The 17940-nt window shown below is 39.6% G+C and overlaps 1 protein-coding gene across 1 annotated transcript; it reads left to right on the top strand.

The window, feature by feature from the left end:
* The first annotated feature begins 6156 nt into the window (after positions 1 to 6156).
* Positions 6157 to 9122, top strand: htr1b (5-hydroxytryptamine (serotonin) receptor 1B). Its single transcript, XM_067480949.1, has one exon. It carries the CDS (start codon positions 6603 to 6605, stop codon positions 7725 to 7727), a length of 1125 nt encoding a protein of 374 aa, XP_067337050.1. The 5' UTR covers positions 6157 to 6602; the 3' UTR covers positions 7728 to 9122.
* The last annotated feature ends 8818 nt before the right edge of the window (positions 9123 to 17940 follow it).

Genomic DNA, 17940 nt, shown 5'->3' with positions numbered 1-17940 from the left:
CTGTTAAAGGTCGCATCTGCTGCAGTTTGACACATTTAAACAGATGGCGCTGTACTTGTGAAGCTGAAGCATAAACATTCATCACTCACATGGTGATAATGTGTCTCTCTAATCTTTAAGGAGCACTGAAATCCCTCTGCTCCTCTTCTTTCTGTTGTTCATGTTATATCTGTGGTTCTTATTTCTTTAAATAAACCTTCAGAAAATGCAGCTCTGATCAAGCTTGCTACCTTTCTGCTATTATTGATGGAAGCAGGTCTTCACTGGCAGTGAGGTGAGAAGTGTTTACCCTGTAAATCATCTGCTGTAGTGCTCTCTTACATATCATTCCTGAAGTGAAGCGGCAGCAGCAGCAGCAGCAGCAGCAGTGAGCTGAAAACTATGTTCATGGAGTTCCACCATTTACATGACATACGTAGTGATGCCTCTGTGTGAACATCCACAGTCTTGGTTTTCAGATATTGCTGACAGAGTCATAAATTTCAATGATGCTTGTTGCTAACACCACCCCTCCAGCTCAATAACCTCTTGATTTCATGAGTCATCACCCACACCAACACTGATGTGTCCTATTAGCACTTGTCTCCCCACAGATGTTTTGGCCAATCACCTCCTCTCGCTACCTGTCTTGTTGCTCCTATCCTACAGCTCCTTTTGCTGTCTCTTTCAACACACAAATCCCACATATACACTATGTAAGCAGGATACACACAGGTTATACCTCCAAGAGGCAGTAAATTAAGTCTGATGTCACTCTCCCATAATCAAACCCTTTTACTCCTATTTTAAAGTCTGACAGAAGCATCTTGGTTACAGCGTTTTCATCTATACCACTGAGTCATCTGAGTAATCTTACTTTTGTTAATTGTTCACAAAGAGGCCAACCGTTATAGTATAGTTGCATGCTGTGAATGTTCAGAGAGAGATTGATATTTATTTTGCAACAAAATCTTGGTAACTGGCACAATGGTATCACTGCAGCGTTGTTTGCACAGCTTAATAAATCAATTCTACCCTTGCTTTTTACTCCTTAAAGAGTGGAGCAATTCCAGCTCTTAAAAGTGCTGATAGAACTTATCACGGCCGTCACGGCAGTCAGTTTCCCATCAAACCATTCACTAAATGCAACTGGCCACTTCCACTCAGGCCAGAATGAGTCTGACCACAGTAATGCGAACCTGTTATCAATCAGCGGACATCATCACCACTTAGCTCATATCCGGTCACATGCGTTCCTCCAGGGAATTCAACTCTGCTTTATACAGTGCATTAAGCATTTTCTCCTCTTCCTTCTTAGATGTCCACAGAAATGCTCTTTAAGAGAGCTTGAATAACCCACTTAATATTCACAGTGAGGTTCTCAAAAAAAAAAAAAAGCTTCCAAAAAGTGGAATAATCCTCTACGTAGGTTGTGCCAACTCCTTCATATGATCATCAGATTTAGAAAGTTGGAGCCCCAAAAGTCTACAGTTGTAAATAGAAGCCCAAATCTCTCCTGATACATTTTTAGCAGGAGGGCTTCAAGAGCTGATTGGCAGAGCAGAAGGCACCATATGTGCAACTGCAGTGGGACTGTTCCACAACTCAACATGTGTCCTATATTTTCATTATCTCATTGTGCAGTACTTTAATGCAGCGTTGAGACTGATCCTGTACAAAAGTAAGAGACAATATACTGTTAAATGAAAGTAGAAGGCAGAGGATTTACAGCTAAATGCAGTGTACATGTAATACTTAACGAGTGTACACTTCTGTAGATATGAGATACTTTTAGTACCCAGATTCCAAACATGGATGACAGCTGCTCAGACTGGGAATTTCTCATGTGTTTTATCCAATACACACTTGGATGAGAAAGAGCCTTTTCCCTACAGTGATGGTTGTGGGCAGGCAGACAGGGAGGGTTAAACCTCTTAACAACATGGGATCTGCCCTGATTTGGGTTTGTCCTACTTGGTCTCTGTTAGTTAGTAAAGCTGTCAGTTATAAAAGATGACCACTCCAACTTGAAATTTCACACCAAAAATGTGTTGTATAAATTAGCCTTCCTTTGAGAAAGTTTAGCAGTGTAAAGACATGTCTGCAATATTTGCAGAAATGCAGTCTGGTCTTAATTACTTTTGTTTGGTCACAAATGACCATGTGTGTTGATAAATGAAAAAACCCACAAACAAGGATGGTTTGTGGGTCAAAGAGCCATCACAGAGCCATGACCTGAAACTTATGAACTGAAACCTCATCCAAAAGATGGAAAAAATGAGCAGAATTAGATACAAAATAACCACAAATTTTATCATGGTCCATCCACTCCCACAGAGAATTATTTAACAGTCAACAGTGAGCTAAAACAATGAGCTAAAAGACGCTAAAGTCTTTTAGCTCATTTTTTTGGTTTAGCTACAGAGAAAGTTCTCACAGTGGAGCATTCAGCACCACAGGTGTAATACTTTTGTCAATTACTGGAAAACCAAAAAGCAGAGCTAAACAGACAGTGGATGTTTGAGTAGAATTCATGATGTAGCCACAAAATCCAGATGAATCCAAATGTTTCTCTGTATTTGCTCGATGTGTAAATAACAGTTTTCTAGGCTTAATTTACAACTTGATAATTGGCGCAAACAACTATAAATGCAGATTTAGCGTTTAATACTCTTCTATTTTTCCTTTTGAACATGTTTTAGAAAACTCTTGAAGAAAGTTTTCCACCTCGAACATAGTGTGCTGTGCATTTCACAAACATCCTGTAGTGCACACCTTCAAACTGCTTTTCTCTTGTAGAAGCTTTTTCGTAACCACCTGATCCATTTACTAATGATCATGCTCAGGATGCATCAGTTTCTAAAAACATATTTTCCCTTGTATCAGTTTGAAAACTCAGGAAAAAGTTAGGTTTCAATATTCCCCTATATTATGATCTCAGAATCATCCCATGCTTGTATGTGACATAGAGAGAGAGAGAAAAAACTTTCGGACTTGCCTTATACCTTATTACCTGACTAAAAATAGGTGTGTGTTTGAGCCTGGATGTAGCTGGCTAGACTGCTGTGCTGCAGTGTGTTTAGAGATGAGATAACAGAAACAGCCACAGAAATTGCCCCCTGCTGCTGCTGAACCAGGTCTATTGCACTTAAGACTTTTCACACAGAAAACTACAGCTCAGAAGCAAAAGAAAACATTACTTTTAGATTTTAGCAAACCTGTACTGTGTGTCTTTTTTAAATTTGGCCCTAGCTTGCAACCATGGTCAATGGTACCTAATAAAAAAACTGGTTTCAGAGCAGAACAAATGGCACGTTGATCCCACCTCACCTCGACCTGCTGTTGTGTGTTTCTCCATGATTTTTGATTAAAAAACAGGGTGTGAAAACAGACAACGGCCATGTGTTCATGTAAACAGAGGTAATGGTGGCCGTGTTGTGCCCCATTCCTGTGCATTAGTCGTTCCAGACTGTCATGGTCAGTCAAGAGGTACAATCACAAACCCACAGGAGGCTCTGTTTCACTGAGCGCTGCCTGACAACACTCTCCAGGAAGCTCACACACAGGGGGATAACAGTTGTTTGTCACATTTGGCAGGAAAATGGGGTGTAGAAATATCTGTATTAGCACGTGCAGAGCACTGATGCCATTGAAAAGTAAACAATTTGCAATGTCCATTGGAGGCAGAATATACTGTGTTATTAAGTTTTACAATAAAGTCAATAAAACAATTCTGCAACAGATGTGGACTCACTAGATACCATTTATAATCACCAGAATCAATTATCTGGGATCAGTGAAAAAAACACTTAACGAATCCTTATGGATTTATTTACCGTTTGATTTAATAAAAGAGATCTCTGGTCTGTAATGTTCACTCTCCCTGGAAAAGCAACAGCAACCCAAGCTCTCTGCCTCATTAAGGATTTAAAATGCGTTTTTAATCTTGTAAGGGTTTACTCCTTTATATGAGATCAGGCATAAATGGGAGATTATACACCGGGAAACTAAGTTTAGAGGTTGAAATTCACCTTAATGAGGTAACACTGACACTTACAAATGCCAAACATGTCCATCTCTACTGAATTTAAATAAATGTTGATTCTGTTATTCTGGAGGAAGTTAAACCATATTCACACTCTGTAGAAACAGTCTGTCTATCAGCACAGGGCTTTGAAAGACTTTGGTCCATTTCCTTTTTACTGCCATGTTATTTGTTACAACTCCAATGGGTTCAGATTAATGCAGTGTTAGTTTTGTTCTCTGTGTGAAACCTCCATGCTACATGAAACTCTAAATGCTAAACTGTTCAACACAAATGCTCTTGCTTGTTTTTTGCTGATTTGTGTAATTTAATTTAATGAAAAAAAATATTTTAAACACCTAATGGATATTTTATTGGACATGTTTGTATTTTTTTTTAATGAATGTCACAATTATGGTGTACTCCTTAGTCAGACCAAAAAGCACCATCGACCGCTCAAGCAGCTGGTAAGATTACAATCTAAGGGTAAAAGAAAAGCAGATAGTCTGAAAGTAGGCAGTTTAATCTTTTTGACAGCAGCTGGGATTGTGCCATAGGTACTGCTTTTGCTTTGATAGTCATGTAAAACTGCAACATTTTAAAATGATGTAATAATAAAAATGCAGTCAGGGAAGAGATTTAAAAGAAAAGAGGATAGAAGAGAAGAGTGGGTGAAGTGGCGTTGCAGGTGAGGTGAAAACTACCCATGGTCCTAATTAAGCACATGTTTTTTAATAAACTGTATACTGCTCAAAGAATTTCTAAAACTCTAAATTTCAGATCCTAAAATTGCAAACTGAGCACAACTCAGGTATGATGCTAAATATTCAATATTTGGTGCAAGTCAATTTCAATTTCAGTTTCTGATGACAAAATGAATAAAAGGTGAAGAGGAAATTTGATTACTACAGTCTCTTGAGGTATATATATATATATATATATATATATATATATATATATATATATATATATATATATATATATATATCAGCAGATTCATTACTTGAAGTAATTTCACTTCCTCAGTTTGGAAAGTGGACATTGTTCTGGTGTGTGCGTGCAGGTGTGCATATGTGTGTCTGTGTGTATAGAATAGGATTCAGAGTCTGATTGCATTATTTATATATTTCCTGACCGAAATAGGTTATTGGGCCATTGCAGCCTCATTGAAAGTAAAGAGAGCTTGAGAACATAGAGCATGTACTGAATGACAATGAAAGGTTCACACCCCCATGTGGCAGGAACCCAACGTTAATATCACTGACGGCCATTTCACACATCAGAAATACCAAATACAGCACACATAAACTTCTTTTCTTAATTTCCCATTGATGATTCAGTCAAATATAAATGGTTTTATAAGTTGCAGCTAATATCTGTTTCAAAAGATAATTAATAATTTATTGACTCTTTGTGGATTAGTTATAAGCCTATATACTCCTTTTGGTTGCCATTGTGTGTGTGCGTGTGTGTGTGCGTGCGTGCGTGTGCATGTGCGTGTGTGTGCATGTGTTTGTTTGTTCATCTCACCCATCACAGCGTCTTTATCTTTTTAGCACTTTTTCCATCAAGCACACTCCTCCAAGAGAATGCTGACCTTTCACCTCATGGAAAATGGCTGCAGGGCTTCGGGAGCAAAATTCAGTTATGTTTAAAAATGCCCTGTCTGTTCTTTTCACCAAGGAAACACTCCATTATATTCAATAATAATTCAGTCCCCTACTTACAGGTACCTATGGCTTCAGTCCCTTTGATGCCTGCTGTTACTAAACTAAACTGAATCTCTGTGATCACAGTCACAAAAACGATTGCAGATAGTAACTCACAAGTAGACTTAGTAGTAGTGGAAGAAGATTTTGCATTGTGTATTTGTTTTTGTTAACTGATCTTGTTAGACTTGGAGAATGAACTTGTTAGAATGTGCTAAATACTTATGACTTTATGAACTATGTATTTATTAAGTGCCTAAATTTTTGTTTTACAACTAATCGTTGTTCTTCCCAATGACTAAGAAACGTTCCATAAATGGCATTTTTTCCAACCCAAAACACTGGGCACTATGACCCAGCAGTTCACCTACTCTACACCCAGAGAGACCAAAGGAAAAAATAAAAAACTGTGATCATTTTGTTTGATGTCAGAGTCTCTATAAAACCGGCACTGTGGGTTGTCTCACCATTCAACCACAGGGGCCCTGCGGAGACGCAGCTCTACAGAAGTTCTGCCGTAAATGCGGATTATTAGTGACATCTTCCCTGATGGTGGCACATCAGGACAAACTGCTCGTCATTTACACACAGACATTTGATGTTTTATTTGCTCTCTAATATTCCAGATAGGAAGTTTTCTTTTATGACAAAGCAGGAGAAGCCGTGAATCCCAGTGACGAATGGACATCTGCTTCAGATCTTTTACGATCTTGGCATCTGCACATTCAAAGCTCAGGTATCTGAAGAAAATGAGGCAGAAAGTAATCAGTTTTTGTACTTTAAACTGGTTATATTTGTCTGACCAGATGGCGCGGATAGTCCATCAAGAGAAAGGCAACATAAATGTTACAGATCTCAGAGGGTGACATAAAAGTGATTTAAAACAAGTTATGGAGCGCCCCGGTCAAATCGAGACGACGCAGCCGGTCAACACCACAAACGACAGTCTGATTACAGATTTAATCCCAGTGGATGAGAACACAGAGAGTCTCGCCTATCAGATAAGTGTGGCGGTGATTCTGTCTGTCATCACATTCGCCACTACTTTATCCAACGCCTTTGTCATTGCGACGATCTCACAGTCGAAGAAGCTGCAAACTCCCGCCAACTTTCTGATCGCCTCTCTGGCCGTCACAGACCTGCTGGTGTCGATTCTGGTGATGCCCATCTGCGTCCTGTACACCGTCATCCACACCTGGACGCTCGGACAAGTCGTGTGCGACATCTGGCTGTCCTCGGACATAACGTGTTGCACCGCGTCCATCCTCCACTTGTGCGTAATTGCTCTGGATAGATACTGGGCCATCACGGACGCGGTGGAGTACGCGAAAAAGCGCACGCCCGGACGCGCAGCCGGGATGGTGGCCACGGCCTGGGTCATCGCCATCTCCATCTCCCTGCCGCCGCTCTTCTGGAGGCAGGTGAAAGCGGAGGAGCTGACTAGCTGCAGCGTCAACACGGATCATATTTTCTACACCATCTACTCCACCTTCGGGGCGTTTTACATCCCCACGTTGCTGCTTATCGTTCTCTACGGACGGATTTACGTAGAGGCTCGTAAACGGATCCTCAAGCAGTCCCCCAAGAAAGTGGGGAAAAGACTCACCTCGGCGCACCTGGTCACCAACTCCACCGGATCCACAGGCTCTCCGAGGTGCGTAAGACATGACGTTCCGTCCAGCGAAACGGGGTCCTCGACGAGCGAGAACCAGGTGAAAGTGACAGTGTCGGACGCGCTTTTGGAGAAAAAGCGGATTTCAGCAGCCAGAGAGAGAAAGGCGACAAAGACTTTAGGAATTATCCTCGGCGCTTACATCGTTTGCTGGCTGCCGTTTTTTATTTACACACTAGTGGTGGGCACATGTGACACATGTCTGAACCCAGAGTTGTTTGACTTTTTCACCTGGCTGGGATATCTCAACTCACTCATCAACCCGATCATATACACCATGTCCAATGACGACTTCAAGAAAGCTTTTCATAAACTATTGCGCTTCAGATGCTGCGGACTGTGAAAAAGAACGTCCCTTCAGTCTCCGATAAGATTCGCTTATGCATTAGAAAGTTTTAAAATGCATGAGGATATTAAGAACGCCACAAATAACAACTTGTCTGATGCTCGTGTTGTAGGAAATTATTATTGGTTGCGCATGCAGTAGACATGGTGGAGATGTCAAACGGCACTTTCATAAAAATCGAATATGAAACACGGAAGGCTGTGGTTACGCACTATTTCTTCATTCGTTTAGAGCTAAAGAAAATTTACACATACAGATTATTTTCTCTATAGTGTCTGAAATATATGGCATCAGCTCAAACCTCTGATAGACTTTAAAACATTTATTAAACAATAAAACAATTTTCTACATACACAGAGATAGTGGAAACGGTTGGCGTATTGTTTGGTGCCACAGAAATCCAACTTTACGCGCCTCGCAGAAGCACCTGAACACGGCTTTAATTGGCGAGTTGGCTGTTCCCATTTGGACTGTGCAGTCAATCAAAGCGCGCATGCAACCACAGAATAAAACCAAGAATATCTGACATAATATCAAATCAAAAATATAAACAATCAAATGAGCCATGATTGTTTTTGCCTTATTTGTGTGCAAGGCAAACAGTGCATCGACAAAATATCTATATATTGTATTTTTTTGGTTATGATCAAGGTCTATATGCAGTTGCCCTGTGTGTATCATAGTTGTTTAAAAAAACAACACTTATGCAGCTACTACCAGCCATTGGGAAAAGATTACAGCAATATCAGTGTCAAACAAAGAAACTGTAGCTGATATTTACCCAGCAGCGCTGATGATAAATTCAGTTCAATTTTATTGAACAAACAGCACAGTGTTTTACTTCGTGTGTGGGTCTGTTTGCTGCTACATGGAATCTGTATTTGTCCACAGTATGTTATGTTCATGTATGGAACCATTTGCCATCCCCGTGGCTGCTTTGAATCTCTCAGATTTGCCTTCACAGCGGCAAAACTGATGCTGAGGATTCGTCAGCATGATGTGAAATAAAGGTGTGTTTATTTGTTCACAATCAGAAATGCTGTGCAATAAAGGCTTTCAAGTATTTGTTTTGGCACAACTGTTCTGTGAGAGCCTTAATGCAATTTTAAGTCAAGATGATCCACGAATCCATGTCATCAATAAATGCATATTGTTTCTTCCATTTTTATCCGTGGATGCTGAAATCAGCACAGATAATCTGACAGGCAGCTTGTAGTTTTATCACTTTTCTTTATAGTGCTATCTTGAAATCTAATAAAAGATAATGGCCCCAACATATAATGGCAATGTCAAAGTGACGTCCGAGAATCTCACGGGGCAGACGTGGCACAGCATCAGGAGATTGATTTAGAATAATGTGCATCGCTTTACACCTGCCTGCTCTCTCTAACAGGGCTATGGTCCTGTTTCTTTCTGTGAAAGATGTTTGGGAATGACTGTTATCATGTAAAGTATGCTGTACCTGTATGGGTGGAGTTATTTCTTGTCTTTATAAAAGCGTGTTGTTGGATGATTGCCTGACAAAGACCTAACAGGGTGAGACATAAGACAAACATATTCTAGAGACAGTGTTGTGGGATGTATTAGCCGCAATGCAACCAGGATTTCCATAGTTTCATTGGAGATCTGCTACCTGTAGAAAGACATGAGGACCAAGCTGCAGAGGTCTGGTAAGTTCAGTTAATTTCTAACTCCACACTTCAAGATATATTATCCAGCCATAATCTGTAACCGCTTATCCCGTTTTAGGGTCACGGGGGGCTGCAGCCTATCCCAGCTGTTTTACACCCTGGACAAGTTAACGGACTATCTCAGGGCCCACTCCAAGATATTTTGGAGACTTCGTGTAGCATCCAAAAAAGATTTCTACATTTACTTTTGCAATTGCTTTTATACAAAAGTATTCTAACACCTGTGAATAGACAGATAGGGATGTGTAACATTGCTGGAGTTTTCCTTCAAAACCTTGGAAACTTGAACATTTTTTCCACATCACACAACAGTTCAGGGCTCATGCACACAGTCCCTCTGGATGCAGGTCCAGTATGGATCTTACCCATAATGGATCAGACACATCTTTTACAAAGCAAGATAGTTGAAGCTTTATGATTTTTGCGAGTCAGAAAAATATTGCATGACTCATGCAGGTACCGTTGCACCTCCAGCTGCAGGGAAGTAAACATAATCTTACTGTTGACACTGGAAAATTGCATTCAGCAAGTAAATAGGTCTATACAACCATTTTATTTTCTATTAGCTCATTGTGCTGCTATATTGCTCTGCCCCAGGTCTGCTGTGGAGCAAAGGACAGTGGTGATGCAACAGTCAGTGAGGCTGAAAACATTGATAATGAACCTATTAAATATTCTATAACATTGAGTGTAGATTTGCAGCTTCATTGTTTCACCCTTTCTGGTCAAATAAGCATTCATTACCTGAAAAATGGAGGCACAAGTGCCCATCTGTTATTAACAAATTACCATACTGAGGTGATTGACCTTGACAGGAAAGAGAATGAGTCAGCATCCATCTCCCGTGCAACATGAGAGGGTAAGGAGACCGAGGGTGAACAGCTGTTTTCAGACATCCTCTTTCTGATCCCAATAATTAACACTGGCAATAAACTGCACATGTACAGTACCTACTCTTAAAAGTGTGTCGGTGTGGTTAGGCTCAAAGTTTTGCTCCACCTTAGTTTGAACTAACACCAATGTTTAGCAGATATTAGTTAAAGGTAAATGTTAATTCATTCATTAGGGGAGTGCAAAGTTTGTATCCAATATAGTTCTCTTTGCTTTCTAATAAACATTTTATACACCCCTTGACCATTTTTATTGCTTTTGGTGATAAATGGACATACATTAGGATTTGCAAATTTAACCCTAAACCTAAAATAGTAATAGAGCGGCTGGTACAAATGTTCTTTTATCTTTACAAGTAACAAAATAGTCAAGGAGTGTACAAAAATGTTGTAATGAAAATTATTGTAGTGCAAAAGTTTACATCCCTCCTTTTTAAATGATTAAGAAATAACTTTATTTTGTGACCAATGACTTGTGCTATTTTAATGTGCATTGCATTTTATGTTGATCTTTTTTTTAAAACTTTTTTTGCAGTTTGAACTATTGAATAAATGTCAGACACCATAGTATTGAAGTCCTTAGCGTTGCCGACTCACAGCTGAAACGTGCTCATGCCCCCGGTTGTGCTGCGGCCCTTGTGTGTGGAGTTTGCATTTTCTCCCTGTGTTTGCTTTGATTTCCTTCCACAGTCCAAAGACTTGCATGTTAGGTTAATAGGTGAAGCTATGAATGTGAGTGTGAATGGTTTTCTGTCTATGCCTTTCTGTGTCGTCCCTGAGATAGACTGGAGACCCGGTGCACACCCCCTCTTGCCCATGACAGCTGACGCCTACACAGGAAAAGCAGTTACAGATAATGGATGGATGCAGAAAAGTGTGGCCAATATGTTTTATGAGTAAAAATGCAAATTAATTCATCTACTTTTATATAGTTTTGAATATTATCTGTGTTTTTTAAATGTTGACTACTTGCTCTTTCAGGAACAGCCATTGTCAAACCCATTTACTCGCACTTTGCACCTGTTAACTGCATGGACACAAAAGATTACACGGATTATGTGGACATTTGTTACATACAATAAATAACTTGTGATCAGTATCTATTAAGAAGCAATGTTCTACTTTCATCAATAGCTGGAGACAGCACAAAAATATGGACCTGTTATGGACATTGGAATCAAAGGTGGAGCCATCTTTGCTGCAGGTGGGTCAGTACATACAGTGCTCAGAACACAACACATTATTTTCTCCTCTAAGTCACCTACAGTATGTCTAATAATGTTTCCCTGTCTTTCTAGAGTAATACACAGGATTCTCTTCTGTAGACTACCTCACCAATCCAGTTGACTGGCTGTTCTTAAATGGTCTGACAAGAAATATATCACCAAATTAATAAGTTACTGTTTGTGTAGTAGTTGTCTGAGTATTTGGTTATAGGCTACTGTATGAGATGGACCCATCTATACGGTAGGTAGATAACTGCTAATAGATATTCAATTACCAGTGAAACAGATGGGTGTCCTGTGTTTACCTGAACATTGGTCATACCTCAGGGTATTGTGTCTGTTTTATGTTTAATCATGAATCTCCAAATTTAAAGGTCCTATGTGAGCTGAGCAAAGGGGGTCAACTAGATTTGATGATGAGCAGAAAGCTGACATTTTGCAGTATTTTAATTGGGCAGAGATGCTGTGTTATTTTGTTTTAGCATACATACTATAGATTTTTCACTCACATATAATAACAAATATCTCAGGCAGGTGTATATATAGGTAGGGAGATGAAGACAAAAGTGTGTAATATTTAAGCATGGTCCTTATCCATTCCACTGGACCAAGCCCGCACATGTACTGTACATGTAAGCATGGGTGGTAAATAGAATTACATTTCTATGTATGTATGTAGCAATTTAAATGACTAAGCACCAGTAATTTGGTTAAGACAGTAGTTATTCTTACTGTATTGTAAGCTACTTGCAGCCACATTCATTATTTAAGAGTTTACGTTGTGTTCAAAATACAAATAATAACTACACAACAGTCTAACTATATGGAGAGGGCATTAGCACATCCAGTCAGTAGTGAAACCAAGCACTGACTGTTTGAAAACCATTTCTCAGTAAAGAGATACGAACTTAACCTTAACACTAAAACTAATACTGCATGACCAGCTTGCCCACATGTTCCTTTATCAACAGAAGTAACAAAAATATTCAAGGAAGGGACAAAAAAAGTTTACATTCTCACTGATAAATTAATTCAAAGTTAACTTTAATATTTTTTTTTAGCAAGGAACATTTGTACTGGTTGAATGTGGAGTAAATGTTATGTCTTTTTGCCTTTTCAAACTTGCACTCAGCTGTAAATACTCAAGTATAGATACCTGAAAGTATTTTTACTTTGTTATTACCCACCTCTGCCTATCAATAAGACCTAAAGCTCTGTTTGAGATCATCAAAATATTGGGTCTAATGTGCATAATTTGATCTGCACATTAACTATTTACCAAGCTTTAATTTCTACCACCTCTCAATTCTACCATTCTTAACTTGTCCTACTAATAAAGTTGAGGCCAGTCAAAGTTAAAACCAAGAAATAAAAGTAAACTGTTGTGTAAGAAGGAGCTGGAAGTTGGATGTGTTGTATTCGGCTGACAGTATTGTGCTGAATTTGAGATGCCCCTGCTCAGAGGTCAAGCCCACTAAGCTTTACTCAGCCCTTGTTAGAAGGCTGAGACGCTACAACAGAAAAGATGGCAGCTTAACACAAGAGGTCATTTTATTTAGCTCCTTTTAATGTTTTTGTCTTATAACTGTTTAGCTTCACCACTGGGCTATTTAGTCTTGTTAGCAGTGAAGCAATATAAGAGGAAAAAATAATGTGGCACATGTAGTTAGAATTCTTTCATGGAGAGCCTTGAAGAATATAAAATAAAGGTTTTCTCCGATTTTAGGGATAATTTGTTGTCCTTTAAGCTTTTGATATTAAGCATTAGACAGTCAACTTAGTTGCTCCCGGTGAGTGTAGGCCATTGGTGTGTGTATGTGTGTGTGTGTGTGAGTGCGAATGGGTGAATGAGAAGTGAGAGTACTAGAAAGTGCTATATTAGCATATCAGTGCAGACTATTACCATAACCAGTGACTTTTCAAATTTAACAAATGATGCACCATATGGTCAGATTCAGCCCTTCCATCACTCTGAAGAGTGCGGCCTATATTTACCAGGGTCTAGTTTGGCTTTTGGAATGAAGAAACATCTCACTGAGTTAATTGAGTATTTTATAAACCGTTCAGTCCAATTTGGCTTCTAACTCAATTTTGAGTGTGTTGCAGATATTAAACTCATCTTTTCTTTGTGCTTCTGTCATATAAATAAAGGTTCAAGCAAATTCCAAAATCACACATTTACAAAAAGTCCTTACCTATTTGAAAACAGGGCTGGAAGAGACAGTTAAATTATTTTGACTTCAAATCACATTAAAGATTTGGCTAATAGTTTGCATTTTATTCATCATATGAGCCAACTAAGGTCCTTCCTTTCCACTAAAAATATAAAGTCTGAACAACATGAATAATAATATCCATATCCATAATATTCCCCACTACAGTTTCTTCCCCACTGCAGTCACCCTGCTGCACAGCATGAATTACATCGTTCAGAATAAGAGCATATTGAAAATACTTCTTCTCTTTGGGCAAAGTGTTGCTGCATGGCCTCATATCACCATTAAATGTGCAGTTCAAATAATGCGGATTATAACAAAGCCCCACCAGCTACAGACAACATACCTTTATGTATTATTCACTATAAGAGAAAGAAATCATGATCTAATCGTTTGCGGAAGATAGATAAACGCAGTATGTTTCATTTACCAACTATCCTTTTCGTCCATGTGCAGTTGCTAAACCAGGTTAATCGTCTCTCATCACCAAAGTTCATAGTTTTTCCCATAATGTGCATGTCTCTGTCTGGAGTTGACTGTATCTTCTGGTTACATATGGGCCTGCCACCCTCCAGAGAAAACTCATTCCAGCCCAGTATACCAACAGAGCTGGCCTTTGCATGAATGACAGCAGCGTTGGCCAAGCCCGGTGCCTATTCTTAACAGGTTTTCCGACTATGACTGGTTTTTCATTAAATGACATGTAGACACGTTTAATGCTGCAGATCCCTCTGTGACCTGAATGATATCATTATCAATTCTTTATGACTGCAGATAGATTGACTAGTAAAGAAACAGCATTAAAACAATGCAGATTACCAAGATGAAAGCTAAAAGCTCATTTTAATAATGCATTTTGGTAACATAGCCTAAGTCTTTGTGAATAATCATTAAAATGTGACGCACTGTAGATTGTGATGTACTAAGATTTAAGCCACCTTTCTCTTCACATTCTGACAGGAACCCTTGTTTTATACTACACTGGCCATTTCATCATTCAGAATGTAAATGTAGTGAGAAAAGTGAACATCTTTACACAAAGCAAGAGCCCTCGTCTCTCATTAAAGCCACAGCAACATGATTAAAAATGTCTGATCCACTCAGTGTCAAAATCAACACATAAAGGCTGACAACGAGCAAACAGACACACGACGAAGAGCGTAGAAAACCTTCTACATCTTCTGCGTTGACTGACTTAACAGGTCAGTCTCCAAATGTGTTTTATCCTTTGATGGATTTTCATGCCTAACTATGCTCTAGTCAACATCATTATCATCAAAAACTACAGCAGCACCACAGTGGTACATGTTTTAACCGTTTGACAGGTTGCTGTTCTGCAGTGGATGTGATCATTGTTTCTGTGCTGCCTCTGCTATGCTGCAAGGGCCTGTAAAGCAGGTGTGAATTAATATTCTGGGACGAAAATGCACCCCCTGATGGGCTGTCAATTGACCTGACCTCCTTCTCTACTTCTCTCTCTTTCCCCCTTCTTTGTTTCTCTGCCATACAGCGCTGTTTTTCCACGTTCAGGCAATTATTTTACTGTCTTCTCCTCCCTCCAATGTCTGCCTCCTTTCCATCGTGCCTTGTTGCAATTTCTTTGTTGTTTATCTTTCATGTGATTCTTCATTACTCCTTCAACTTCTTTATGTTGTTTATCTCCACTTCTGCCCACTACCACTACCTTCCCTGCTGCTTTGCTCCTTTCCTACCAGATAAAATAAAGCCCTCCCACAGGGATCATGACAAACAGGCTTCATTTCAGATACCAAGAGTCGCCATTCCATCCTCTTGTATCAGGATAAGAATGCAGCTTTTTAACTCCTCTTCAACTTGGACAGCTGGAGGACAGTCTCCTGGGCATGGACATTCACATACAGAGAATAAAGACATGAGTGATACATAAATCTCTAGACTTGTAGCTGTCTGGTTGTAGAATCCCTCCCAAGGCCGAGATCCTTGCAACAACTTCATTACACGTATGTACTGATCTTAAATCCAACTCAGTCTGATATTTTTTCATGGATGAAATAAAGCGAACTAAATATAATGTAATCTTTCAGGAAATAAGTCTCCGGTGTGCATCTTAACAATTTCAATGTCCTTTCAGAACTGCAGAATTCTTCTGTCTTCCAACTAATTTTGAACCAGTGTCTCACAGTGTCATGGGTGTGACTCTGATCTGTCTTGCCCTGGTGACCACTTCTGTCTCTCCTCTCCACTCTGTTCTCACGCTCTCTCTCCCTGCTGCTCTGCCGATTCAGTCATAACTAATTTCACCTGTTGCCTCCCCTTTAATATGCACCACTTATCTTCTCCTCTCTGCCCGAATGGCTTCCTGTCTCCTGTGAGCCGCTGCCCAGTTCTTCCTTGCCTGAGTTTTACCAAAGAGTGTCATCCTGCTTTTGCAATTATACTTTGTTTGGCATTGGATTTTGCACAAGATCGAAGACTGTTGTTTTCCCCCTTCGGACACTTGGAGTTACTGTCTGTTTTGTTGCCACTTTATAATATATAAAGCGTGAATTATACGACATAATATATAAAGTAGCTACGATATAATTCATGCTTATTGTCTCAGTGCTTTCAGCTCTCCTTCCCTGAAGTGGGGTCTTCCTCTGACCCTCTGCAGACCATCTCCACCTGTTTTCTTGAACTCTCCTGAGACAGTAGCTAAGCCAGTTTGGTGTGTGTTTATTTTTTTCCCACTTTAATGCTTTATTGACTCAACAAATAAATTATGCTTTTGGTTTGTAGTTGAAATTAAATTTATTTTAGGCTTTTCATGCTGGATATTTGTCCCTGGATATTTTACTCTGGCAAATTTACTGTGTGTAATACGAGTGCCTCTGATCCATGGGGATGACATTGTTAACTCTAAACTACCTTTTGAAATTGTTGTTCAGTGTGATAAATCTGACTTTTATTTTTTTCCCCTCCAGTCTTCTTCTGTCCTTGTCACCAGTTTAAATGAAAATTAAGTATTTGCAAATCTCTCTGTGAACATATTAAAATGTTTTTGTCATTTGCTTTTGTGACTGTGATTTTCATTGGGGAAAGCACACTTTATTAAAACTTTTTAGTTTTAATTTTGTAGTATTGGGTCTGTGTCCTGCCAAAGCATTATCACGAGACACAAATATCCTCAACGAGGCAATTAGCCATATTAGTTACAAGTTTTTCAAAGTAATATGTGCGTGTGACAGAGATGCTCATTTTACAGCAAAACTAGTCCATAGATGCACAATATGAATTATTTTTCTAAGCCGAGTAGGTTTGATCACTTGTTTTATATCACTTGAATCTTTAACCTATTTAAAGGCGTCTGCCCCTTTCCAGGATCTCAGCAATAACTTTTATTACCAAAGTAATGTCATTACCAATGGGGCGGCTATAGCTCAGTTGGTAAAGGCAGTTGCTTACGGACCACAGGGTGAGTGGTTCGATCCCCGGCCCTGGCTATATGTCGAAGTGTCCCTGGACAAGACACTGAACCCCTAACAGCTCATTCCCCCTCCCCAGCGATGCAGTGCCGGTCCGGTAGAAATTGGTTGCGTCAGGAAGGGCATCCGGCGTAAAAACTGTGCCAAATCAACATGTGGACAATGCTCCACTGTGGTGACCCTGAACTCATGGGATAAGCCGAAAGGAGAGTAGTAGTAATGTCATTACCAATGGAACAAATGATCTAAGTCTGCACAGTGTTAACAAAGTCTGAATCTGTTTTAACTCACAATATGCAACTAAAGTCCTAGTGAACTCAAATACCAGCGTGGGCCACAGAGTTGATACTGGAACAATCACTTTTACAGCTACAGGTGTAGCCGAGTGGATCTCGCTGATAATCAGACCAGAGTGGATTTTCCCAAAGAGTACTGTACTACAAAGAGGATTCTAATATTAGACTCTTGGCAAGCGAGCACTCATCTTTTTTTGCTCTGTCCAGGAAAGGTGGAAACTCGTCAGCAATTAATCCCACAGGGGCAACAACTGCAACGCTGCCTCATCTGGGGGTGCTCTAGAAAAGCAGGATGACCATTATCACAACCTCCCTAGTGTGAGCAACGAGATGACATAATCTGAACTGAAGGTTCCTCCAAGTGATGTGATCTGGAGGCATGTTTCAGCCAGAAGAAGAGAGATATTTTAATATTGGGAACTCAGAAAGAAGTTTAAAAGCATTATGG

The sequence above is a fragment of the Channa argus genome, chromosome 16 (genome assembly GCF_033026475.1).
Source record: "Channa argus isolate prfri chromosome 16, Channa argus male v1.0, whole genome shotgun sequence".
NCBI lineage: Eukaryota > Metazoa > Chordata > Actinopteri > Anabantiformes > Channidae > Channa > Channa argus.
This window is presented reverse-complemented; position numbering and strand designations above follow the sequence as displayed.